Below are 27,094 nucleotides of genomic sequence, written 5' to 3' on the forward strand. Positions count from 1 at the left end.
ACACAGCAAAACAAAACAGAAAAAAAAGTCATGTTTGAAAGGTACTTGTAGAATTTATTGTACATGGGTGCACGAGAGGCTCCTTAACAATCTGAAGTTGCCCTTTAAAAACCATTTGAGCTTATCAGGAGGAAATATTATGTTCTAGGTGGAGTCAGCTACTCTTTTGTAACTGTGTGCGTGTGTGTGTGTGTGTGTGTGTGTGTACGTGCGTGTGTGATGTATACATGCAGATGTTGGGGTAGGAGGAGTTTGGGGAGTATATGTTCTGCAAAAAAAATCTCAAGAATGTCTAAACAAGTGCTCTTTGTACCCGAATGTGTTTATATTGGACAAACTCTTGCGTCCTGGAGATCGCCCTGTGTCTAAAAATAAAAGACCTCTGGAAGGAGCCGTCGCTTGATTCATCTTGTTTTGGAAAGTCAAAGAGCATGTAGAAGAAAATGGGAAAGAAAACTGATGAAGCCGAAGTTCCCGGAGAGTTGTCAGAGAAGCAGGGCTGAGTGTCTTTGTGTGCGTAGCGGCAAAAAACTGCCATGAGAGGATTACAGGAGGATTTGCACACATGAGCATGTGAACACACACACACACACACACACATGCAGTACATATGCACACCTATGTGCACACACACCCATCATCTGGTATCCATTATTGAAATGGGTGCTACTTGCCAGCTTTGCCCAATCCCTCTTTACTCACAGGAAATGCCAGGGGTGCAGGGCAGACAGGCCACGCTAAGTGCGAGGGGGGGGGGCATGTAGGACAGTCTCCTCGATTCGAAGTGACATCTCTTTCCAGAAACGTCGTCCCACCATCAGTTTTCGTATGGGCTATTTCTTAGAGGTGGAAACTGTTCACAGTGAGCTCAGTGGATTATGCAGGATAACAGGAACACTGTTGTTGAAAAGAGATCAATTCTGAATTTGAAAATCAAAATGTTTAATTTGCTGAAATATTAATTGATTCAGGTGCAATGTACTTGTGAGGTACGAATGAGTGCAAGTCATGTACAGATAATCTGCCTGATATAACAGGGGCTCATTTAACCCAACATATAATGCCTTGTATTGAATGCATTTGTTGTTTTAATATGAATCTGGAATCACCTCAAATAAATTATATAACTCAGACAAACCTGATGTAAAATTAACATTCTCTTCAACATATTATCATCAACATGACGGCTGCCAAGATTTTTTTTTTTTAGATTTTCTGATTTTTATTGGCAAAGTTCATCACACATGTTTATGCATTACAGTAGTTGCTGGGAAAATTGTCACACTCCTGCAGCTTTTCATGTCCAGTAAATTGTAAGAATTGTAGAGATTATTAGTGATCTGACCCCTCTTTAAATCTGCTGTAGTGTTATCAATTGGATATTTTGCCACATGTTAGTACCCTGTTTGGGTACGTCTGTGTGAATGTGTTCCACATAATACAGAGTTTGTGTATCATTTATGTGCATGAGTTCACTAATATGATTTCTGTGTGAATGGGGCTTATTTCAGTTAAATATATAGCCAAAACATAGGGTGTAAAACCTCTCTACCTCTACGCTCACAACAACCCACTCTTTTTTTTTATTTATTTTTTTTATGTTGCTGCACTGAAGAACAAAGTGTGATGTATGAAAGTGCAGGCTGCATACTTGACGATAACATTTGAATTTCAGGAAGTCAGAGGTCAGATTTGTGGGAGGAGACATTAAAGGAGCTCAGAGCATACTCCCAGTGGCCATATATACAACGCTAAACCTCTCCATCTCCAAAAATCACAGCAGCATTTCCTTTTCCAAACATTTCAGCTAAAAATGTCATAGCGTTGGCAGGAAGCAATTTGCTAACAAGCCCAAGATGAAAAACAAGGGAGTGACCATGACAGGGTCAAGCTTGATCACTATCGGCACTCAGTCCGACTGTTGGGTACATTTTTATGAATTATTCATTTAAATAAACAGATGAAACTCTTTTCTTTGTACAGTCAGTCATGATCCTCCATGTCATGAGTGCTGATAATAACTCTTAGCTGGGACAGTTATCTCAAGTACACACTACAGTTATACATCTGTCTGTAGTCAAGACTAATATGTGGCCCATATTTAACCTGGCAACTGCAAACAAATGGTCAGACCTGTGTGTGTGAACACAAGTGTGTGTCCCACCCTCATGTGTGTTTGCTCACAACTGGATGTGAAAAATGCTTTAAATCTTGTCGGTAAGATTTCACTCCTGGGTGATGACAGGAAGGAGCCAGAGAGAGCGAGTTACATCAGCCTGGAAGTTGAGACAAGAGCTATTTCAAGGTCAACTTTCCCAAATCCTTGTACACTTGTATGGAATATTGGAGTGTACCAGTCATTTCTGTCTCACGTCGTCTCCCTTTACTTAACCTCTGTATAAAGAACACAGTGGCAGGATGTCTGGGCCTTTCCCATCGTACTGCTGTGAGAGCATTGAGGGAAGGTAGAACTATAAACTATTCAAGCTTTCTTGGTCTGCTCATACTAATTCCAGTCATACCTGCCGTTCAATAACACATTTGGTAAAAGTTGTCCACAATGCAGAATGTCATTTTGCATTTTATATGCACATTCACTCAGGTGAACCCTACATACCAACCTTTCACAAATCAGTGTGGCATCCTTGTCCTGTTTTGTGCACTTAAAACAAATTTCCTCCGTGCTGGTAAGCAATTCAGCAAATGCTCTTCAAGCCCGGCATACAGTATAATATGCTTCTCAGTTGTGGTCTGTGGTTTCAGTTGTTTATGGCAGCAACACTCACCCTCAGTCCTTTGAACCCTGAGCTTTTGTGCTCAGTTTTCACTCCCTTTATTTACAGGCTTTCAGCTTTCAGGGTTTTAGAGTCCACCCTTATTATTATGTTGTTGTTTTTTTAATGAGGAACTACACACAATACTTTTGATGATCAGTTTGGAAATCCACAGATGTTGCTGTGGCAAATGGCAGTTGTTCCGGATAATTGGAAAGCCAGACTCATACTGATTACTACAGTATTGATATTTGGGAGTTAAAAAAAAAAAAAGGATGAACAATGTAAAACATATCGGCCAAATTTTAGCATAATTGAATCAAAATGAACTTCTCAGAGTCACAATGCCAACAGTAAATATAACTTACATGGCTTACGTCGAACTAAATTAGTATTGTTAGTATAATCACAAATTAGTATCAGTTACAATTAGATTACAGACAGCATCACAAAAGCGTCACTTAAGTTGAGATGAGAAGTGAAGTCAAATGTAAAATCTGAAAAATTACAATCTGAACCCTCTATATAACTTTACCCAACTCTAATAAACAGTAGATAAAGTAGTGTTGTGTGGGAAAGCTGACCATTCATTAATTTGGGATATTTATTGTCCCCAATAACTAGCTTATCATTATTTGTCCTTCATTTATTGGTCGTCCTCTAGCATGTCCGAACTGTAAATTATTATTGCCTATCAGCCAACACATACACTTTATTGTGTCTGATTAGCATAGACCTGGTAAAATATCAGCCCCACCGATGCCCCGGTCAGGCTCCAGTGGGCTGGCTGCACTCAGAGTCAGGAATAAGCTGAGGTGCTGAGTGCAACATATTGGATTTCACTGATCCTTTGTTGCCTGTCAAGGGTGTTTTGAGAAGGAAACTACTATGTTCCACTGTTAATGAGGAAAGAGGTCTGAGAAAGCAAAGTGGAGGAACATGAACACACTCTCGCTCCACTAGTTTTTCATTCTCCGCTGCAGAATGATGAAGCATTTGTTTTCATTTTTCCCTGCTCCTGACATTCTCAGAAAGCATGTTTTGAAAGTCCTGGAGAAAAGTCACGTGTTTCTTTGTGCTGGCAGGCCTCCACTCTGTGCTTATTGTTATTTCAGATTTGTTTTTTGTGACCCCCTTTAGTTCCTCTCATTGAGCACAACATGCTTCAGTCAGAGGTCTGCTGCTTGCAGCTTGCTGATGGATATGTCCTCATTTTACTCATCATGCTTGCCAAGTGAAAAGCTGCAAATTATTTCTTTGTATTGCTCAATATGGTAACAGTCTTAACAACACTGGTTCTTTGGTCAGTCTGAATCTTTTAATGCTTGACAAATGAGTTCTATTAAAGTGAATCAGATAACAAATGAGAATGGACTTTAATTAGGAATGTATACAGAAGATTATTAAAAAAGCATAATGAAACAATCAAATCAATAATTCGTGCTCTTTAGCTGTGGATACACATATACATTTGTGATCAATTACCAAAACTTTCTCCTTTTCAGGCTGGTTCTGGATTAAACTACTCACCACTGTGTTTAAACAAACAAGTACCTCTGGCACCGTGTGCCTGCCAGTGGCAGCCATCTCAACATTTTTAACATTTCTGAGCGATCATCTGGAGGTTAGAGGTTCTTGGTGCAGCTGAGAATAAGACAGACCGTCTCTAACTTATTATTTATTGCCTGCAAGTCTTTGACAGATCCAAACACCTGCATCCACGCGTGCGAGTTGCGTTCTTGAGAGAAAACATCAGGTTTGCAGCTGGCTTTCCCCTCACCTGCTGAACAAAGCTTGGATTTATTTCAGTGCAAGGTTACAGTAGCTGTCTGGTCACCAGGAGCATCATACACAAAGCCAAGTAGTCTGTCTTTCAAGAGACCACGCTTCAACTACAAGACCTGGGTTAAAGCCCAAGTGACAGCAAGCACACATTCACTAGAAGAACTACATGACCAAAAAACTGGATCCCTACCAGCCCTGAAGGTTCAGTTCTGTTGTTCACCCTGACATTTGACCTCCCAAGCCATAGTTTATCACCCTAACTTTAAAGTCATGGTGAAAAAGTCCCATGATAATCTCTTAGAACCCAGGGAGATGTCTTTAGATTGCTGGTTTTGTCTGACCAATAGTCCATAAACCAAAAAAATAATTAGTTTACAATGACCTAAAGCAGAGAGAGAACATTTGAGAAGCTGGAACAGAAAATGTTTGGCATTTTTAGGAACACTGGCAGCGTGGCTCTAGGGATGGCAAGGTCACTCTGTTGGTCCAGGCTTGAATATCTCCACAGTCACTGGGAGGACTGCCATGAAATGACATACATCTGTGGTCCCCAGAGGATGGATCCTAATGACTTTGCCGATTGTCTGACTTAACTTTTAGAACTTTTACTCCATCTGGTCCATCAGGTTAAAGTGTTATTTTGCTCAACACTTTTTTTTGGTTTGTGACCAAATGCTGAACAGCTGGCGTTTCTATCAGCCTCAGCTGTACTTTGTTTTGTGCACTTTAGCGTGTTAGGATGCTGATGAGCTAAACTAAGATGGTGAACTCAGTTAACACTATTCCTGCTAAACAAGCATTGTCATTGTGAGCCTGTTAGCATACTTCCATTACCACTGGTGCAGTGCAGCCTTATAGAGGTGCTAGCACGGCTGCTGAGTCTTGCTCCTTTTTACTTGATCAATTAAATGATTACTCAACTAATCATGTCAGCAGTACTACCACTACATCAAACTTTGGTTAACTTGTAGTTTCTTTGAGGACTTGTGCAGCATTTCACAAAAAAATAACCCAGGAAGTCTTTTTTTTTTTGTCCTCAAACTCTCTGCCGTCTCTTCCAACCTTTTTTTTTCAGTTGCAGCTGTCAAGATCATTTGGCATGATTAACCTGATCCTCCACTCCAGTGACTTCCCTTAGATACCACACGATGCTAGAGGGCCAATTTATCACTCTGGCATTAATTGGAAGCTTTTGGAAGTGTGTCACTGCTGCAGAGCACCAGCACAGCTTTTTTTATGATCCCATAGACTTTATAGAACTGTAGCTCTGGCACTGTGAGACCAGCCATCAGCTTTCGCTTTTGCTTACAGTGGCACAGTACTGTAAATACCTTCTCTCAGGGACTGTCAGACAAAATATCTGTTTACTTCCCTGACGTTTGTAGACTTATGAAACTTCATGTCTAGTGCTTTTTTAATAGTGTCATACTACTCCTCAGAAGGAATGGTACAGACCCACATAATAGAAAAAAACAGCATGTTGGTGATGATGGTGTTACTTGTTTAGCCTTTAGCCATTCTGAGATTTAAATGTAATCACAAAGCTAACTTCCACATAGATCATGCATTCAGGAGAGGGGGATAAACCGGCCATTAATAGAAAGACGCGGCACATGTTCTTTGAGTGTTTAGCACAGGAGGCATTACATAACACCAAGTGAAGTTTCAAAGATGTCAGCATTGGTATTGAATCCCAGAAACAACATTAACAACTTCCTTCCTTTTCCATGTGGTGGCGGCTCTGCATTTAGTGAGAAATGGGAGATGCGGTGGGAGGGGGAGCAGTGGGAGGGGGTCTGCATCTGTTAAGAAAACATGCAAGAAGCCATGTCAAAGCCATATCGCTGTGACGGACCGCGCTGAGGGAAGGAACAAGTGAAGGCAAACATGAAATGGAAGGGGTGGGATCATAATCAAAATATTTCCTCGGGTCTTCGTCACGGTGTCTGTATGTACTGTGTTTTCAAGTAAGCAGCTCCTAGTCTGATCAAATAGAGGGGCAGCCAACAGCTGGGAAGCTAATTGAATTTGCAGTCACAGGACAGAACACATGCTCGGTACTCTGCCCTGATCCTTACAGCACTGAGCGTTTGCGTGAACACGACAACCCCACAGGCATGGGATAAATCATATGGCCTCTAATCTAGTAGCTGTTACTGAATTTAGAAAGGATGTTTCATTAGGATTTTCAGTTAGGAAGAGAATGCTTCAGAGTTTAAATATTATCACTATCATTATATTTAGAGATGTATTGAAAGGAATGCAGTCTTGGGGAAAACACTAAAACTACTTTAAAGCCGCATTGTTTTCTCTTTTTGGCCACTTTGGTGCAGTGGAACAAGCTGCAAACACAGCAGTGACATATTATCGCCTCATAAAGTTGACATGTTTGCAAAATTTGCATCGGAGTCATGTTTCTGGCCACTTTAGTTTAATGAGTGAGAGAGAGGGTGACTGAACCCAAACTGTGAAGTCACAGCCTGTAAAACTGAAACCTCAAGCAGAACATGCTAAAACTACAGTCAGGTGATAATTCTCTGAAGATTTGTTGAGTGAAACACCTTTAACATTACTCATTTAATCCATTGTTAACACAATGATGTTGATAACCGCAGCTCTAACTTGAACCTTCTAAACAAATGAAGCTGTTGCTGTCGTCTGCTCAAGCTCAAATACTTAATTGTAAAGTTTTTGTCACAAGAAACAAAACCGAGGTTTACTGATCTGTAAGCTTCATGAAAACCCAAAACAATCCCCTGTCAACTCTCCTTGTTCCAGTGCATGAGCAAATGGCTTACACATGAAACGGTGGCTTATGGCCATGTACTTAGTAACTGCATGGTAGCGACATGTGCATAGATACAGCACAGAAAACAAACAGGAACGCCCAGCTTTAAACATGATGGAGTAATCAAGAGTTGCTGGAAAGAATGTCAACAATGGGCCAAGTGCATGCAGGAGACACCACTCTAAGGAATAAGTGAGGAAGTCACTTTGTGGAGCATGCAGTTGCATAAATTACGTGCAATTTAATGTTATTGCCCTACAAAACTTGGTTTTAAAACTTTTAGTTTTGTGGGTAACAGTGGCTGAGTGTGCACACTCCTTTCCGGCATCGCTAAGCCTCCCTGATGCACCACAACAGCTGTGGGTGAAATACCCCGCTGGAGGACTCCTCCTCATTACATGCTGTGGGAGCTCTGAGACTTTTTCGTTTTTTTTTTTTTTTTTGTTCAAGTTCTCCACCAATGCATCTCCAACCTGCCTTTTGATTCAGTGTGACAACTTTTCCATCCCATGCCCGCTTCCACTGCGTCTGAGCTCCTGCTGCCTAATCATGACCATCCAGGAGAAAAATCCATGTAAAATCGGGCCTTTGCGCTTCATGGGCGTTGGTGAAAAGTTCCACGCGGCGCTGGGGGACGCTGGTCTGCTCAGCTCTGGCGAGTTTTGGGAAAGCCTGAGTCAGACTCATGAAAGTGAACCTCACCCAGACATCTGTGACTCTCTCTATGTCCCTGCCTTTCTTTCAGTCTTACTCTGTTTATCTTTCGTGTTAGCTGCTCCCCTGTTCTGGCTACTTGTGTTTTCCTTCCTCGGTCCCTGTCCCTTTCATTCCCTTTTGTTCACCCAACAGCACAATCTGCATCAGGACCACTGATCTGTTGAGGTTCGCTTATCGCCCAACATTTCTGGAAGAGTCGCTATGTTTTTCATGTTTGAAAACGCGTCGGCCTCAAAGAAGACCAATATCTTCCCCATGTTTTACAGAAATGTGACTGTTGGGCAGGCATGATTGCACTGCAGTGAGTACGGTAACTCCTACCCACACGGACAAACACAGACGCCAAGAAAACAAGGGGAATTCCCACTTCAGCCTGGTCCCTACATTAAAGGTGTGCAGCTCACATAAACAAGCAAGTTTGTTGTTCAGTTACCATAAACCACATGTCTCCTCTGTGGCAGCCCTCCCTTCCTTCCTGGCCCTTGTCATTAATAGTGAATTAAATAACGCTTACTGAGCCGACATCTGGTGAACACGGCCTCAGCTAAAGGTGTTACATGTAGAACTACCATCCATGTAATTACTTCCGAGCTACATCAAAGACGGTGGCCATTCCTTCCATGTTGCGGCATAATACTTAATGTGCTACAAATTTGTACCAAACATTCCTCAGTAATGTCCCTTTGTCTGCTACTGGATAATAACTGGTGAGGCCGTGGAAACAAATTAAAATGCCAGAACACTTACTGACGACTATCATGATTCCAGGTGAGGTTAAAGCCAGTCCTCCTGAGCTACTAACAACGGATGAAATCACCATTTGTAATGTGGCATGTGGCATCTTTCACTGGAATTACTTCACTAACACTTTTTACTGGGCGTCGTTTAAGGCTGAGGCAGAGTAATTAACATGTTATCATGTGGAGGGTGAAAAGACGATGCTTAGCCCTGCCCCCTTTCCCTTCAGGTAACACACACACCTCACAGATCTCACTAGCCTTGCTGCTCTCATGCCTCAGCTGCAGAGAGTCTGCAAATCACATTTAATTCCATTTCCAAAGCTAACTGTTATAGAACTTTCTGTCCTGATTGTTGACTGAAAATTGTCCAGTATCGCAACTGGGGACGTGTTTGGGGTGCGAGAGGTTACATCCATATCCATAGATTACATCCCAAGTCACACTTTTTGACCCCAACTCATTTGATCTTCTTCTATCTAATACAGTTCATACAGTATCTCATATCAGCATGTTAAGACCGAGCTGAACTCAAAACGACATGATTTACTGACGTTGTGAATTGAAAGATGCACTGAGCTGCAGACTATATGTATGTCCACACTGCTGCTGACACTGTTTGACTTTGGAGTTCCTGTGAAGTCAATGGATTCATTCATTGCAGCTATAGAGTGACTGTGTGAATATTACGTGCGTGTGTGTGTGTGTGTGTGAGTGAGTGAAAGAAAGTTGGAGTGGGAAAGAGGCGGGTGGAGGGGGGCGACTCATATTTAACCTGTAACTTGAGAAGCTGATAACAAGGAGAGAATGAAGAATGAGCTTGTGAGGAAAGAGAGAGTGTGTGTGTGTGTGTGTGTGTGAGAGAGAGAGAGAGAGAAAGACGAAGAGACAGAGAAACGAAACGAGCTGCGCTTTTGTTTCCTGAGCTCACGTCCCGCTCCCCCTGATCTCTCTGGGAAATTCAGTTCAATATTTTTTTCGCCCTCTCGTTACTCATGTGTCTCCCCGTCAGGGAGGAGGGTGAAAATGGACTGAACAAGAGGGAGGAGAAAAGCCAGGCAGGGAAAGAGAGGGAAACAGCTATAGCCCGTAGCCAGACTTTGCCTGCTTATTCAGCGCTCAGTGCTGCACTGCGCCGCTGTGGGATGTTGAGATTTGCCTTTGGCTGCACTTCTCCCCACTCTCGTGCTCACATAAAGACTCTTTAGACATTTTTACGCTCATTTTCTTGGAGGAGGAGTGAGAGAGGGAGAGACTAACCAGACCTATTAGCCTGGAGCCTGAAACACACACACCAACTCTCTCTCTCTCTCTCTCTGACACACACACACACACACTTGTACAGTCCTCCAGATCTGCGCTGCACCAAGGTAACAGTGAGTGGATTTAGCTTTAGCCATCTGGTCGGAGCGCAGAGAGAACCTCTCTGCACAGAGGGGGGAAAAGGGAAAGGACGATGCAGCACTAAAACACAGCCGGACACAGAAGACCAAAGAGTGAAAGAGAGAACGACACCCACACACACACACACAGACACGCCAAGACAGGATGGCCACCGCAGTGTTTCAGGTAAGGAGTGTGCTTTGTAAGATGGGAAAAGAGCTGCTGCCTGTCTGGTATTCCAGTGCCTGGCTGTCCCAAGTGTTGAATGGGCTGTGCTCCGTTTCACAGCAAACCCTCCGCATTATGGATGTGCTGTATTTAAGGAGAGAGAGAGAGAAAGTGCTAGATACTGGTATGGTTCATGTTTGTAGGTCTTTTATGTGAGTAATTCTGTTCTCTTTGCATACGTATATATACACCAAACGTGCAGTTTGTATGTGCATGTGAATGGGCGTGTGTATTAAAAAAAAACAAACATATGCATCTGTGTGTTTGCACAGCTCGGTGCGTTTGCTGCTCTTTGTGTGTGTCCCACAACTGGTATGGATGACAGGAATGTGTCTAAATGAGCATTTAAGAGAGATACATTGGATACATTCGTATTTGTCGTATTGGTGGAGACTTTGCATGTCTCTATGTAATGTGAAGCACCAAAAGGTTTCTGTAGTGCTTGTGCCTGTGTGTGGTCTCCTTGGCTTATGATGCTTTGTGGTTGGTGGCCCATGGTCATGGCAGGAACGACAGTGGTGGCGTATGTCTCCTCTTGTTTTCAGCTTCTCTTCTCCTCTTCTCTTCTCTTCGCATTAAAACAATTTAAAGCACCTTTGAGGGTACTTTGGTGTGTGTGTCGCCGTACTGTACTAACCTAAACCATTCTGACCTATAGGTCAAAGCAGTTTGAACAGGAAACTGCCAGCAAACATTAGTGGTAGAAAGTGATATTTCAGCTCTCAAAGAATGTGTGTGTGTGTGTGTGTGTTATCCTTCTGTCACGGATGTCAGTGCCGGTGTGTCTGCAGTCATGATCTCAGCCACGCTGTTTCATAACAGGACCTTGCAAAAGTTGCTGCACAGAAAACATCGCCTGAGGTGTGAGAGAACTTGACAGCGCTTTGTGAATAATTGGCACATAGAGTGAGTTAGAATTGCCTCAAATTTGCCTCAGATTGGGGAGACAAAAGGGAGAGCGTAGTGGGAAAATGTAGAACATACTCTTAAACACACATGCAAGGTAATACTGTACGCCGACAGCTGTGATTTTCCCACCCAAGGTGTCTGGATTCTTCGTAAATGTAAGGCAACCTGTTCGACATTATCCTGTGTAAATAAAATATGCTGGAAAAATGCATCAATATACAATGGAGCTGTTACAGCACACTGGCAGCCGAAGGGAGGTCCCATTGGTTGTTGCTGATATCATCCCTGTGAAGCTCTAGTTGCGGTTTTGCACCAGGCCACTGAGCCAAATCATTCAAAGATAAATTCAAAGATATGTCCTCATGTAACTTTGTACACCTCCAGCTCAGTATGCACTGTGTGTGCACCCCGTCACTTCCAGACCAACCAGCACTCCCATACTGGACTGAGTATGTGGTGATTGAAGTAAACCCAACTTGATTCATGCAACATGTGAGCACAATCTGAGATACAATTACTGAGGTCCCACTACTAGATTTTAAAACAAGGCCACTCTTTTAACCTATTAATTGATGGCCACTTGGGGGAAGCACAATAAGTTGTAAACACTAGTACACAGTTTATGTAATTAAATGTTTCTTTACATATGGAGCAATGCTGGAATTCACCTAACCCTAACACCTTTAAGCGCTATGCTGTGTGCGGTACTTGACGTGAGATTTGTCATAACTTGTATGACCCACACATTCCTTGGAAGCATTCCCCTGTCCAGCGTAAATGTATCACAGCTCTGTCCTACGTGGATATTACCCATGACTCCTGGTTGTGTGGGAATGGCGTACATCCACTGGCAGGGAGCCCGTGCCGGACTGGATTTCAGTGGAGACATTTTTCATCATTACCATCTGCCAGCGAAACAGTTCTCCAGTCAACACCAACCCCCCCCCCCCATCCCATCCCTCCTTAGGCAACTCATGATAGATGCCTAACCACAGCCACACACAACCGCATGCAGCCAGGACAGGCACGTAGGAAGGGTTTGGCAGTTTGGGAAGGTGTGTGTGTGTGTGAGTTTCTGGGATTATGGATAAGGCAGTGGTCCATGACCATATAAAACCACCAGCATGAATTCTCATGCTTCTCCGCTGATGTAATACTTCCTTGGTCTTTGTGTGTGTGTGTGTGTGTGTTTCAGTCCCTGCAGACAGTGCTTAACCTCATACATTACTATGTATTTTTCTTTATTTTCCTCATTGATGCAGAAGGCACTGGCTGTACAAAGGACTTGTGTTTGATGAATGTCTGTCTTAAAAGCTCTTGTTAAATGCCTGGAAGCTTTGGTTCAATTCACATCACCACATAAACCACGAGAGGGATAGCTAGATGAGTATTTAAGCCAAGCCTTTCTTCCTTTTACTCGGTTCTTTTTAATTTTCTGTACCAACCTTTCCCCCTGTTCTGTCTCTTCCTCTCTCTTTTCTCCATTTAAGGATGGATGGATAGATAGAAAACTGGCATTGGCCCTTGATTCAAGGGCATGAAGGTACATAAAGAAGAAGATATATAAGTGAAGCATAGGCTAAATCTATACATGGCTAGATAGATATCCCCTCGAATGTAAAATAAATTGTATTGTTTGAATTTCTTATATCCTCACAGAAGGATCTGCAGAACTGTAATGTTTGCCCAGCAATGGATTCATACCCTTTGTCCTTTGGATGAAATGCTGGCACATACTGTGAATCTGCGATACATCAGCAACATAATCTATAAGTGTGCCAAAGCATCATGCCTTACAGTTGGGCTTTTAGTATAATTAACAGCATCCAATGAGGGCACAGAAAGAGCTTGTTTCAAAGTCATCCTATTTTACCCATGGTACTTACCTAGCAGGGTATATGGCACATATGAGAAAACTGCTGCAGGTCCAGCGGAGGGTGTTGTATGTTGTATGAGTGTGTGAAGGAACATATCCGGAGACTAATGTAGCAGTTAAAATGAGCAGACGGCCCCTTTTTTAGATTTTACTGCTTTGAGCCTGCAAGAGCTCTGTACCTTTTTTAAAATACAACATAGCCCACCAACTTGGACCAAACCATTCCCTCAGACCTGATGTAATGTTGGCAGTTTAATAGTTCACTTTTATTTTGTGCTACAACTGAACTGGTGTTTCATCTGACCAAAATTGTGGATTTCAGACTTTTTGGGTAGAAAGTTACGATCACTTGGTTGATTTCCACTCAAGAAAAGCTCAGCTCTAAATGAAACCACTTGCCCACAATCCCCGTTTCTCCCCATTTGTCCTTCACTGATAACTGGTGCCAGCACACTCAGACGAGAGCTTTCTGCAGACCCTCACACTCTAATACCCCTTAAATAGAGGACTCCTTATACTACCCCTAAAAAGAGGAACATTACAGTGAAACATTTTATGGAGGCTAATCTTTTAAATGACTCCATGCAATCAAGCTTAAAGCCTGGTATAATGGCCCTTTCTTGAACAGCGTTTACACTTTCATAGTTAAGGAACGTATTGAGAAAGAGGGGAAAAAAGAACATTCCCAGTCTTTGACATGGCTCTTTGGCTCTTTAGTTTGACAAGCAGCTTTAAATATTGATCCCTAAATGACACTGTTCCTCATTTGCCATGACAAGACGAAAAACTGCTGCCCTGTCAGTTGCCGATAGTACGCAAGCCAAAATACACACCGTCTCCTTATCACATGCTGTAGCTGCAGTAGAGGACATGGTATTGTTGTAGAGGCAGACGGCCTTATTCGACTTTTTCAGACCTATGCCAAAGGCTTCAAAAGCAACATGATGCTTATTGGATGTGGCTCCTCCAATGAGACTCTGCTGCAGTTGTGGCCATGTGGAGGGTTTGCAGATTTGCAGATCTATACATTTATTTAGCTTTTGATGGCCTGATGCCCTCAGATGCACGGACTGTGACGTTGTACGTTAGTGGAGGAGACAGAGGCTTTATGCCCAAGCTTAACAGATAAATTGGAGACAGAAAACTTAGCTCATGGGCGTAAAAAGCATGAAACGACAATATCCTAGCACCTAACGTAGCACCACAAGCCCAGTTCCAGTTTTAACATCTTTCCAGTATGTTTGTTCAGCCGGTGTAAGACGGGCAAAGCTTCATGATGTCATACTTTAACATTCCACCTCCAGCACCGCACAAGTCGGTCTCTACCTTAAATCCCACTCTGGATTTAATTGTTGACTCTAATTCTTTGACGTGAATCTGATGGACTTTGACGAGAAGCCATCACTTTGAACCTCTGTGGTCACACATTACATCACTGCATGCAGCTTCTGTTAAGACTTCGGGCAGATTTGCAGAACCAGCTCCTGGCTGAGCTCTAAAGGGCCTAAACTACCAACAACAGCCTCAGCCACCAGGAAGGACTACGGTGGGCTTTCTGACTGGTGGTGCTTTATAACTGGTTTAAACATTTTGTCATCATTGACTTTGAATTAGAAGATTTTTATGACTTTGATGTAATAACCACAATAACACTGCTAAACTCTGGTTCCAGAACTCATTAATCACTTTCAATCAAATGTACAGATGTACACTGGAAAGAGTGGTAAGCATTTATAAAGGTAGTCATGCACTAGTCTGTATATAATAAATCTGCATAATTACTGTGCTATCCATTAAAATGACCGCTTTCAGATTATTCAGATATTTAAACTTCATGGTAAGGTGACCGGACAAAGCACAAAATTAGTAAGCTTCATTTCACATTTAGTTAAATCAATTAAAAGCATCAGTGAAGCTGCAGTTTGTATCAGCATCCGTGTGAACACTATGTGAAGTATGTGCTCTGTGTGTGTGTGTGTGTGTGTGTGTGTGTGTGTGTGTGTGTGCCAGACTGGGAGGGTGGAGAGGTTGTTTTCTTTTTTCTTTTTTTTTTTTTTCCTCTTATCAGACCTTCATGTCTCTCTGAGGAATGTTTATAGAAAGCAGACCTGTTTCCTTGGGTTGGCCAGAGAGCCGTCTTATTGTTGTTTGCTTTTCATGGCTGATTGAGGGGGAAGGGGGCTCGGTCTCGAACAGAAAGACAGGAAACATTGGTGCCAGGTTCCTGGATCTCTCCAAGCAGCTGAGACTTGAGGACTGGTTGTCTGGCCCCTAACAGTATGCGTATACAGCAATAATATGTCTTTTATTTTTTTTGCACTTCATTTTCATTAGCTTTCTTTGTTTCAAATGGCTAGTCAGGATGTTTACTGTTTCTATAAATTACTGTGCTCTCTGATGTCTACATTGGTATATCTACATCAAAAAAGACTTATTTTATCATGTAAATTCAATGTCCTCAACAGTTTTTCCCAGCCTGCTAAGGGCAGTAGTGATTAATGCTTGCAGGAGTCTTGTTATGCAGATCTCAGAATGCATCAGTATTTTTTTGGAACATTTCAAATGCATAGTGAAAGATGTTGTGATTGTTTACCAAAACAATATGAAGCAAGAGCTCAGAATTAATTCTTACATAATCTCCCACATTCAACTGCTGATGTGTGCATGAGGAAAACAGTTCAGTGTAAAAAAAAGAAAAAAGGGTGTCGAAAGAGAACCGGATAAAGGAGGCAGAGCAGGAGAGGATGACGGGGAGAGATGACTTTGGCGGGATTAAATGTGAAACCTGAACCTGATCATCCGTCTGTCATTAGATACAGCAAAGTGTGTGGGTGTGAGGATGAGTCAGTGCGACAGTTCCCTGTAAGATCCTTGTTAACATACAGTAAGTCTGTGGTATCTTTCCCTCCAAGGAGTTCTAAGTTAACAGCTCATCTCGTTGTAGTGTGCTGAATGCCAGCATGGCTGACTCGTAGCACAGGCTCGCCTCAGCTTGTCCACTTTCCTTCGTGACAACAACCTCCTGTCTTCTGACTGAGGCACTCCTCGTATCCAATAAGGAAAGACAGCAGGTATTAAACAGTACTGCGTGTTCAGTCTGTGACACTCTTGTCAAATTGAAAGTCCTTCATTTTGGAAACATCGGAAACGTCCATGTAGTTGCGGGTGTAGTTGCGATCACATCACGCGATCTTCATCTGCAGATGGAGATGTTTATTTTGTCATGTAACTGCAGATGTAAAAGTGCACAGAAAAACGCTGACAACCTGGCAACTCCATCTGCTGATAAAGATCATGTGATAAGATTGAAAAGCCACAAAACAGCTACTAAATGGACCTGGTGGTGAGATTCTTTGTCTGTCAAGCACAGCACAATGATATAGGGTTATGGTTAAGACTGTGGAAAACCCTGCACTCTAGATGTTTAATATTACTGTGCACATTCACCACAATAACTGTAATAACCATGATATCATATTGAGTGATTATTTGTCTGTGTATTTAAGGGTACAGAAGAAGGTATAAATCAAGATGTTCAATCAGTTTTGGGACTAATTTCTGACGTGGCAGTCAGCTCTGTGGTTAAAGGGTAGAACATATTTTAAGTCCCCCTCCACTGAATCCACTCTTATTGTTGCTTCATGATGATATTTGATCTTCACTGTGCAGGTTGACGTACGTGCAGACAGTCTGTTGAGAGACTGTCTTCACATTCATCTGCTTAAGGGAGGAAGTCTCTCTGTGCTCAACTTTAATCTGAGTTTAACACGTGCCAACTGGGGTCCAGTATGCAGTGTACACAAGTGTGATGTGGAAACTTTCAAACTTCAATGGCCTTTTCACTGAATTTCTGGATTTATCAATGAGGGAGAAGAAATGGATGCAACTTTAAGAGTTCTGAACAAGCCAATTGAACTTTTTTGTATTGAAAAACATTTTTTCCCCAACATTTTTATTCTTAATGTATTAATTGTAGTTTGAAGGGCTCTTTAACTATTCTTCCTGATACACCTCACTTCCTTTGGCCTACAGTATCGTCATTACCTCAGCCCTTTTTACATTTTAGTCTAAGTCTCTCCTGTCTGACCTGCTCTGTGTATAAGTGTGCATGTCACTACATCGGTTACTAACATCTAGGAGTGAGCAGATGTCCATTGACATCATCTGGAAAAATGTTTTCATCTCAACAGTGTCACTAAGATACAAAATGAGGAGACGCTGAAAGACTATTTTTCACTTGTGACGGTTCTGTTTAAGTTTTCCCCTGCTTGTCTTTGAGCTAAGCTAAGCAAAACACCTCCAAGACATTTTTCTGTGCTATAAAATAGATGAAATGGATATTGATCTCATCTGTCTCTGAGTAAGATGGCAAATAAGCACTTTGGCCAAACTGCCAAAGAGTTGCTTCAGCACGGACTGACTTGAAAAGGGGTAGACGGTGAGAAAAACTTCAATTGGGTTGTTTCCCATTTGAAAAATAGCACAGAAAAGTGGAAATGCAACCAGGCCCTTAAGTAAGGGACTCTCACCACCCTCCCCCTCCTCCCCACAAGCCCTGATCCTTCGAGTCTGCCTTCTCCCCTCACCCCCCCCCCCTTGCTTGGCGTGCTGCCAGACAGTGAGAGCCATGCTAAATGTGTAAATTAGCGTGCTTTTAAATACCGACTCTTAGCTGAAAGAGCCTGGGAAGGGAACGTGACCCCCGCTGTAACTTTGGAACAAAAGAAACAAGCCGTAGCTTCTCCCCCCACCACGCCGTCAGTCCTGTCCAACAAAGACGGGGTGAGAATGAACAGGCGCTCCGGTCGGCAGAGGGCCGGCCGTGGAGAAGAAACATGGCAGGGACATGCAGAGGCTGTCAGATCCCCCTGGGGCTCCAGTTATTCATACACAGTGAAGAACACCTACTGTTATTCTGCTTATGTTCCATATCCTCGTGTTTATTTGATCTATCGGAGGTTTATCTCTGTTTAGTAATGAGCTTCTGCAGTGACGTCTATTAATCTTTAGAAAGTGTACACATACAAACAAACTTGTCCTATGACGCACACACACACACACACACAGGAGCATGCACACACACGCTCACTTATTAGTGGAAATACCTGTAAGTAATGATTATTTTATAAAGAGTCTGTCAGCTATTTTTCTTAGATTCATATAATTATGATTCTAAATGTTCCAGCTTGGTGTCTCCAAATGTTTTACTTTGTGTGACCGACGATCAGAAAACTAAAATAATCAGTTGACAATGACATAAAGCGGGGAAAAACAACAAATCCTCTCAGCAGAAACTGGAATCAGAGAGTGTTTGGTGTTTATACACATCTATACACATGCACGAAGAGACATACAAAAAAAGAAACGCACACAAACACTCATGTCCTGCCGTTCCTGAAGTTTCTCTTGCTGGGACACATAAATCAGTTGCACTGAGATAAGGAACAGCGCGTGGAGATGTGTACCTGTCCTGCTGTCCAATCTGCTCAATAAATCTGAGATTTTCCACAACTTTGACAGAGACTGAAGAAAAAAAATAAATAAATCATTTAGAAATAGTGATGTAGATAAGATACAGAAAACAAAATGAGCGTGAAGGTAGAGATTCTGGTGATCATTCACTATTCACACTGTATTGAAATGGCCATAAATCAGTGATTATAAACAGAAAAGCAGACAAACACAAAGTGATGGGGCATGGGCACTTGCACCAAGGCGCTCCCATCATTCCTTTGTGCTTTGATAATATCCCAATAAGTCCATACGGACAGGCGCTCTGGCACACTCCAATATCACGGCGGCAGAAAAGCCTTCTGTTACTGGTTACAGCTCACAAATTGAATTTGCACAGTGAATAGTTCTGCTGGGATGTGCCAGATGCAAGGAGCTGGATAAACATAAAAGCACTCAGGGTATCCGTGTGTTTATATGCCAGCGCAGAGGGCCGGGGAAAGTTTTTCTTTAAGCAGTACGCACGGCCCCACGCTCTTTTCCACGGTGGAAACGAGCTAACCTGCATGGCAAACATTTCACTGCCTGGAGTAAAGCTGGAATGTTCTTTTCTCTGCCATGATTAATCACAACACAGTTTGACTTTTGAAGTCTGAGATTTATAGACATCAGCAGCACAGAGATTTTACTGCAGGTTGTTTACCCAAATAATGAGTCGATTCATCATTTATTTAAGGCTCTCCGCCAGTCACGTCATTAGCGAGGATCACTGTCATATTCAGAGCTGGGAGACTGTCATCAATTACATAACATGACTGTGTCTGGAGTGTGTCAGTAGCTAGCAGGAAGCTGACTGCATGTGAACGCTGTCCTACAAGCCAGAGATGCCTGACATGGGCTCTTGTCTGCAGGAAATGGGGCCTTGTTTAATGCTGTTAGCACAAGCATGTACGGAATGCAACAACACAATTATTCTTTATTATATTACACTCATTTGAATACTCCCGATAGCATCAACACACACTTTTGCCAGACCACCTCCCCACGCACAGCAGAGCATGGACAAAGGCCTTGTGTAGGTTTTCATCTAAATTCAAATGTGATTCAGAAGCCACTGCTTACATTGCGTCTTTTGCATTTACTTTTAGGGATTATTATTATCATAGTGTTTCAGTGGGATATCCTGATCTTGTGTTGTGATAGCTTGAAGTACTTTCATAGGGCATGTGAGTATTTCATTTAAGAAATCTGAACGTGTTCTATATTTAATTATTCTTGGAGGATACAAATAAATAAGAATCTACAGCCGTGTTAACACGAACAGGGAACGTCATGTCCAACCAAAATGTTGGACAAACGGAAATTTTAATCTTAAAACTCTAGATGAAAGGTTAAGGGATCACCTAAGTTATTAAAATTCACCCTGAGGAGGACATGGATGTGTGTACCAAACATCAATCCATCCAATAGTATTTGACCCAAAACCACAAATGTCAACCTTATGGTGGTGCTAGATGACAAGTACCAAAGTCACCATGGATATCTGTACCAGCCTGAATTAAAAATCAAGTGATGAACAACAATCTGTAACTTAATGTGCCTTATTACCTCTTTCTGTGCATAGTTTTCAGAGAAGATGTTTTCTGCAGGAGCATTTTTCACCCAGTGGTTTCCCACTGCTTGACCTGTGGCGAGCCCACTGCTAAGTGCTCACCTGCACCCTGCCTTAGATAAATAGTCCCTGTGGTTTCTGGGCAAGCGTAGCTGGGACTGCTTTACCAGACTGCAACAGTGCAAAGTTACACTCAAGCAACATGTTAAGAGGCAACTACTTAGCATGAGGGGGAATGTGAGCTATGCTGGTGTGGGCAGACTACCTACTCGCTCAATCTGACCTTTACATTATTGGTTTTATTTCAATGGTGACATATGCTAAGTTGGCACTGATGCTCTCTCAAACATAATTAGTTCTGTTTAGTGCAAAGAATTCTATTAGACATGACATTCAACTAAATGTCAGTTTCCATAGTCTTTAATGTTTGGAGTTCATGAAGTAGCTCTTTGTGCTTCATCCTCGTTTCTTGTTTCAGGGTCGCCCAAAAGTCACGTGCCATGATTACATTTCCCATTAATTCCCCTCGATGTATCCGACGCTTTGTCGGAGGTCTGAATCTTTGAATTAAAGGTTGCCCTGTCAAAGGTGCGTTCACGGTATTCATCTACACGTCTTAAACAGCAGGACTACAGCAAAACAGCTGTGGGGCTGTAATGGTCCACTTTGAAGGTTTATCAAACACACAGGATGACATTTTCACTGTATTTCCAGATAGAGATGTGGCAAAACAAGAGACAGTTCCAATGTTTTACCAGACAACCATGTGCACTCTGCCGAGGAGGCATTTGCTTTTTGAGGGGAAGTTGATTGAACAGGTTATGTTTGAATATGTTCTTTTTCAGCTTGCTGCTTCACAGTAGACCACATCCACACATGGCAGCTGCAAAGTTAGAACACTTATAATGTTTTTAAGGTTGACCACTAAACAGGAACAAAAGGGGTTGTTCATGGGTCAGTTTGGACTCATGAACAAACTATATTGTTGAAGGACGGCAATTTGACTGTTGACTTATTATAGAGGCTCATATTGGTATGTTAGACCCCGGCTTAGGTCAATGCTTAGCACAGCTCCGGTGGGAATAACATGGAGTTGCCAAAATCCATGGACTAATAATGTTTATGTTGTCATATCCCCACAGGCACTTTAAAACTAACAGAGTGAGGTAGATGTGAATTAATCACTGTCTGTCCACACAGTCCACAGAAGACGTCCAACCAGGCAAAAATAAGTGAAACACCTGTGTGGGTTAATGTGATGTATGGAGTACACAGGCCTTAAGTGTCTATAGTAGCACCTATACTATACGTGTAGTGTAGCACAGATAGTAGCAAACTATACACATAGACATGGACAAGATGAGACAACACACTGGTCATTTTATCACTTATCAGTCGTCCTCATTAAGAGCAGACAGTAAAAAGGGCTTAAACATGCTGCATTAAGGTTTGTCAAAGGATTAGACTATAATGATTTTCAGATTCCTTTAACCAGATCTTTATGCAAGTAGGCTCCTCTAAAAAAAAATACCCATAGCTTATCTACTAGTGTCCATGCAATGTACTCAGTGATTTGTGCCTGCAGGTGGACTAGCTGTCAACAGTAAGTCGGGTCAGAGGCAGCGTCAGGTGGAAACACTGACCAGGCCCGAGCAGTCAGGGCAGGAGGGGGCACCCGAAGCAGCAGGGCCTCGGGGGGAGAAGAATGGCATGTCGTTGTGTTTGGGGTGATAAGGATGGTGGATTGGGAAAGGGGGTTTGGAGGGATGGAGGGGATTATGGGAGGGTTAGAATAACTTGTAATGGGGGTGATTTGAGCCAGACAGAGATGCAGTGTCCTGTCAACTCCAGACACACTCCACCATGCCAGACGAGATTCTCAAAAACAGAGACGCATTCCACGGGAATGCCATCATGCAAGTAGGCTGTTGCTACATAGGACGCGTTTGGCAAGTGGGACAGTCACCAGTGGCATGTGGCATCACCGTGGCAATTGGGTATTTTACATCTTACGAACTTGCATGTGAAAGTATTATGGAAGCGCTAACATTGGAGCATGTCTTAAATTTAGACACTGTGTGTGTATCAGCTGCCTCTACTGCTAAAGGGGACTCTATATGTAATCTATTAAAGGTTGATAAAGGTCATTTCCTGTTTAGAGTTAACATTCCTGTCTTCCAGATGGGGTAACAGCTATAAAAGAGAATAAGAGATGTTAGTGATCCAGGGTGACTCAAATATCTCCTCAACAATCCTCAATGTCCTAACATCACAATGGCAGTCATCCAGTTCATTCATTTGTTTTAGTTTGATTTGGACTCATCCACTTCTGGTGGATAGTCAATCATACTACACCTCAAAAGAACAGTAGACTGTTTATTTAGTTACTGTAACTAATGCCTTAACCCTAATAGCTGTTTGGGGTTTTTTCAGTGTCAAATTACTTGGTTGGTGTTAGAATTAGCACCCGCCTGATAAATTAGTTGGGCCAATGTGGAGGGCAATGTCAGCAGAAAAAATACAAATAAATTAGAATAATAAAATACAAATAAAAATATGTTTAGCCAATTCAGAGACCATGTCCTGCTCAGTGCACATGTTGCTCAGAAATTTTTCTGAACCAGTTTAAAGGATCTTTATCAAAAATGTTTTCATATATTATGTGTTGATAGAAAATTGTATCATATCAAACTGGATGATGTTGGAAATGGAGTTGGGGAATTCAAGCTGAATTACACAATTTACCAGTGTTTAAAACATTATCCAAAATATCTACTATCTGAACTAAGTGGTGCATATTTCCATTCTAATAACATTGTGCAAAGCTTCAACAAAGTTTAACCAACGTCCTCAGCGTTTTAGAATGGAGAAAAGACACATGTTCTTTTATTTTTGCAAACAGATGTGTTGCGGAATGTGTTTCCTTCAACACGTCCCACCACTGACTTACACAAAGCAGACCCCAGCAGAGCCAGAAGGCCTTGTGTTCATGCAATGACACAATTAGTCCAGGATAAGGAGAGTGCTAGAGCAGTAGCAAAGATGAAAGGTGCTTTTAGGGGTCAGCAGCTGCGATAACCCCAAGGTCTAATCTTTCAAAGCTAAAACAGACACAGTTTTGTGATAGTAATAAAAGAAGGATGACTGATACAAAGAAGTCATGATCCCACCGAAATCACGAAGCTGTCACAAGCTATCATGAAGCTGTTCAGCAGAGGAGATGGCGGTAAACATGGTTAGCGGGTAAAAATAGAGTTAGTAGGGATTTTGTTCCATGTGCAGCATCAGAAAAATGATGGCGAAAGCGGAACAAAAGGACAGAATACAGACAGGAAGGAAACATTAGTGGTGACATCCTGTTTGTCTTCGTCCTCATCAAGCGGTCGTCTTTTTTTCTGTAAGCACTTCATCTGATTCTTCTGTTAGAGGCCATTATCATTATATTCTTCCTGTTTATCAGTCACAGCCCTCATGCTCTTGCTCCAAGCTCACGGAATGGTTGTGGAAGCTGTCGGATGGTAATCAGATTAGCCCGGCCACTCGACAGATCATGAGTTCAGCTGGAGCATTCCCACCACTGACTAACCTCCCTAGATCTTACAGCACAGGATCAGAGTTCTCGTTGAAGAGATGAACAATTAAGCTTTCTAATCAGATTATTGCAGTGCTAACACACCATCATTACCTTGTCCTTTCAAGCATCGCTAAGGAACTAAGCAACTAAGCACTGTTGAGTTCTGTTGTCATTATTGTAGCGAGGATGCTTTTCTTTTCTTATGGAAATGCCGTGCACAGTAATAAACATCATAAACAGCCTTATTTAAAACCACATTCATTGATTTCTGGCCACTTGGAGGCAGCACAACAACCTGTTGTAATCACCCTTTATAAAGCTGATATGCTGAACATGTTGGCAAACGGGCACCTATTTATACACCCAGTTCATTCATAGAAATTTGCCTTTTGGTGTCTAGCTGCTAAACACTCCACTGTGTTCACCAGCTAGTCCCTCACTTTGTCTGTCTGTTGTTTCTCACTGACTTCCAACTGCAACAGGATTTTTTTTTTTTTTTTTTTCAGTTTCCATTGATAAAGTTCTTGTATTAACATAAGCAACAGTATGACTGACCAGTTCTATTTTTGTTTTTAGGTGTCTTCATCTTGTGTTCCAGCAACAAACTATGAGCTGGTAAGTAACACATTGTTTTGTGTTTAAGTAATTGCTTCCATGCTGTACGTGCTCAGCAGGCATTATTGGGTCCTTCGTGGTGCAGAATTATTGCAAACACGGTTGGAAACTAACAGCCTTTATCAGCTGCACTAACAAGGCAGTTACTATTGCAGGTAATGAATCATTATCTGGAAGGCCCTTGAGACAAACTTGTGATTTAGGGCTTTATAAATAAACCAGACTTTACTTGACTTAACCATCGTTTGGCAGTTCTTTTCTCTGCTCAGCTAAAATTGTAAAAAATGGATCTTGAAGCTGTGGATCTATTGGTTGCTGTAGCAGGAAAAGAAAACAAAATAATCATTTAGATAAGAAGTGTAAATACAAAGCTGTGTCCTTGAATCTGCTGTATCATGATTACGTCTTTTGGTGGTTAGAATAACACTGAACAAAGTGGGATGTAGTCTGCGTATGAAGGGCAATAAAAACACGCTTGCTCTGTTGCCTTATTTGGTATTGGCATTAGAAGCTGTGTTAGACTCATGTTGTGTGTTTAAATGGTTTTGGACGCCTGACAAACCAAAGAAAATATCTCCTGCACTTTTCTACGCTCACTGAGAAAAAATGTCTAGATGTCTTGTTTTTCTTTCATAAAAGCTGCAGTAATCAAGCGAGAACATGTTATCATCCCCCGCACATGCTTTTGCACTAGATGCTTGCTACATGAAGGCATTTGTGCAGCCACATGGGCTAAGCTTTCTGGCCATTGTTAGAGGGGTGCTGTTGACCTGAGCTCTTTGGTTTCTGAAATGAACACCCTTGGACATAGAGTGCAGGAATTCAGCTCACATTTACCTTCCCAGGCGACCCGTTGGCCTCCATATGGCACAAATATTCACTAACTCACACTAACTCAACCCGTAGTCTGTTAATGCTGCTGCTTCTCTGCTGACAGCTCTGCATTTGTAATCATATTAATCAACTTGAAGTTGCTACTAAACAATTTTTATTACAGGTGAGCATGGCTGCAGTTTTCACAATTCTGCATAGGGCCTACACGGGCAAACTTAAAATGACCATTTACACCTTTAAAAGAAGGGAGAACAGGCTGAAGGAAGTAGAAGCCGCAGGGCATCTCCCTCCATTTTATCTCCTTTCCCCTTGGCTTGCCAACAGGAGTCTCCCTAGAGGCTTTTGTGCCTGAATTAAAGGTGTTGATTGCTCTCATAAAGGCTGATAATCTGAGCTGTAAAACATTTGTTGATGTACCTTTACCACCGGGGAGAGTGGAGAAACAAAAAATAAAATGTATGCATCAGGCTGTAATGGCTTTCAAGGAAAGCAACGGTCACACTGTCCATATGGGACGCACTCATGTGTTACACTGAGTCAGGGTGTCGAGCCGATGTGCTGTATTTAGTTTAAATATTAAAGTGCATTTTACGTACATGAGTAACTCATTCTGCTCATCCACACAGTATGTGTCAGCCTTGTGGTGCGCAGCCTCGGCAGTGGCCCTACATGACAAGACATGGACGATGCTTGTGTTTGTGTGTGAGTGTGTGTGCCTGCGAGCACTCCCATCAGCAGGACACCAGCCTGAGGTGTGTGTCAACTCTCCTCAGCACCTTGTTTGGTGAATTCCTTCGCTCACTGCCCGAGACCTACACGATTCAGTGGCCCACACAGGTGCAGAGTGATCGTAACGTGGACCACATATTAACGTAGTTTGAGGAAAAATTGGCGGGAAAAAAAAGCTTTCATTTGAGAATCCAGACATTCCACTGAGAGTTAGACAACCATACATCTAAACCTCAGTCTTCTGGCTGTTGTCATGTTGAAGTGGGGGTGCACAACTTATCATGTGCTGATCGTAAAATTCATGTAAGACGTGCAAGAAGCCACAGTGTGTGTGCCCTCTGTCTCAAAGTTCCCTGTTGTGCTCTCACTGATGTCTCCCCAAGGTGCTCCTCCTATAAACAACTAGACACCTTTTTGGATTTGATCAAATCAAACATTGTTGACTTAACAATCTCACTTTATGAACCATTTAGGAGGTGTTGCGGCACGTTAGATCGTCTCACATGACTTTGTCACATGTGATGTCACATGAGTCGGCGTCAGTTGTTGTCTGCAGCCTGCAAGTTTGAAAATGAAACAAACGTGGGAATGTGCCGACAGAAAGAAGTGAGTTTCTGTAGACCGCTAGGCCAGCGGCTCGAGGCTACATTAGCCGCTGATAATGTAACACCCACGAATCTCTGACTGAGCTGTCAGTGGTGAAGTTGCATTGTGGATAATCTTTTAGGTAAGGTTTTGAAAAATGGGAAATGTGTCCATTGTGAGCGCAATATTAAATCAATGGAATGATCTTTTAAAAAGCTCATTCTTGACCTTGGACAAAAACTCTCACCACAAGGCCTGTTTGGTAGCTGCTCTGAGGTTGTCATGTCAAACCATCTTCCAAAGTAGATGGAGATTGCCGAGTTTTCATGGATTTGTAGACATTCAAATTCAATTCATTTTCTGAGCATTTTAAGGACTTCTAGTCAATGTTGGCTTAAAATCAAATATGTCTGTGAGATTACCAGATGCTATGACAGTCTTCAAAGAGGTCAAGACACGCTCTAACTGGGCACGAGTTCAGATTCAGCACTGAGTCA

At 42.2% G+C, this 27,094-nt stretch overlaps 1 protein-coding gene across 7 annotated transcripts in view; it reads left to right on the forward strand.

Annotated features, from left to right (window-relative positions):
* tns1b (tensin 1b) overlaps positions 1-27,094 on the forward strand; it is a 147,887-nt gene that overhangs the window by 56,163 nt on the left and 64,630 nt on the right. For 6 of the 7 annotated variants that reach the window (XM_070838545.1, XM_070838548.1, XM_070838549.1 and 3 more), the window contains exon 4: positions 24,411-24,449. In XM_070838545.1, coding sequence (XP_070694646.1) covers positions 24,411-24,449 — 39 coding nt within the window. Of the gene's footprint in view, positions 1-9,767; positions 10,371-24,410; positions 24,450-27,094 lie in introns of those variants that run through there. The other variant, XM_070838552.1, reaches the window with a different exon arrangement.

Source organism: Pempheris klunzingeri, chromosome 10 (genome assembly GCF_042242105.1).
Source record: "Pempheris klunzingeri isolate RE-2024b chromosome 10, fPemKlu1.hap1, whole genome shotgun sequence".
In the NCBI taxonomy this organism is placed as follows: Eukaryota; Metazoa; Chordata; class Actinopteri; order Acropomatiformes; family Pempheridae; genus Pempheris; species Pempheris klunzingeri.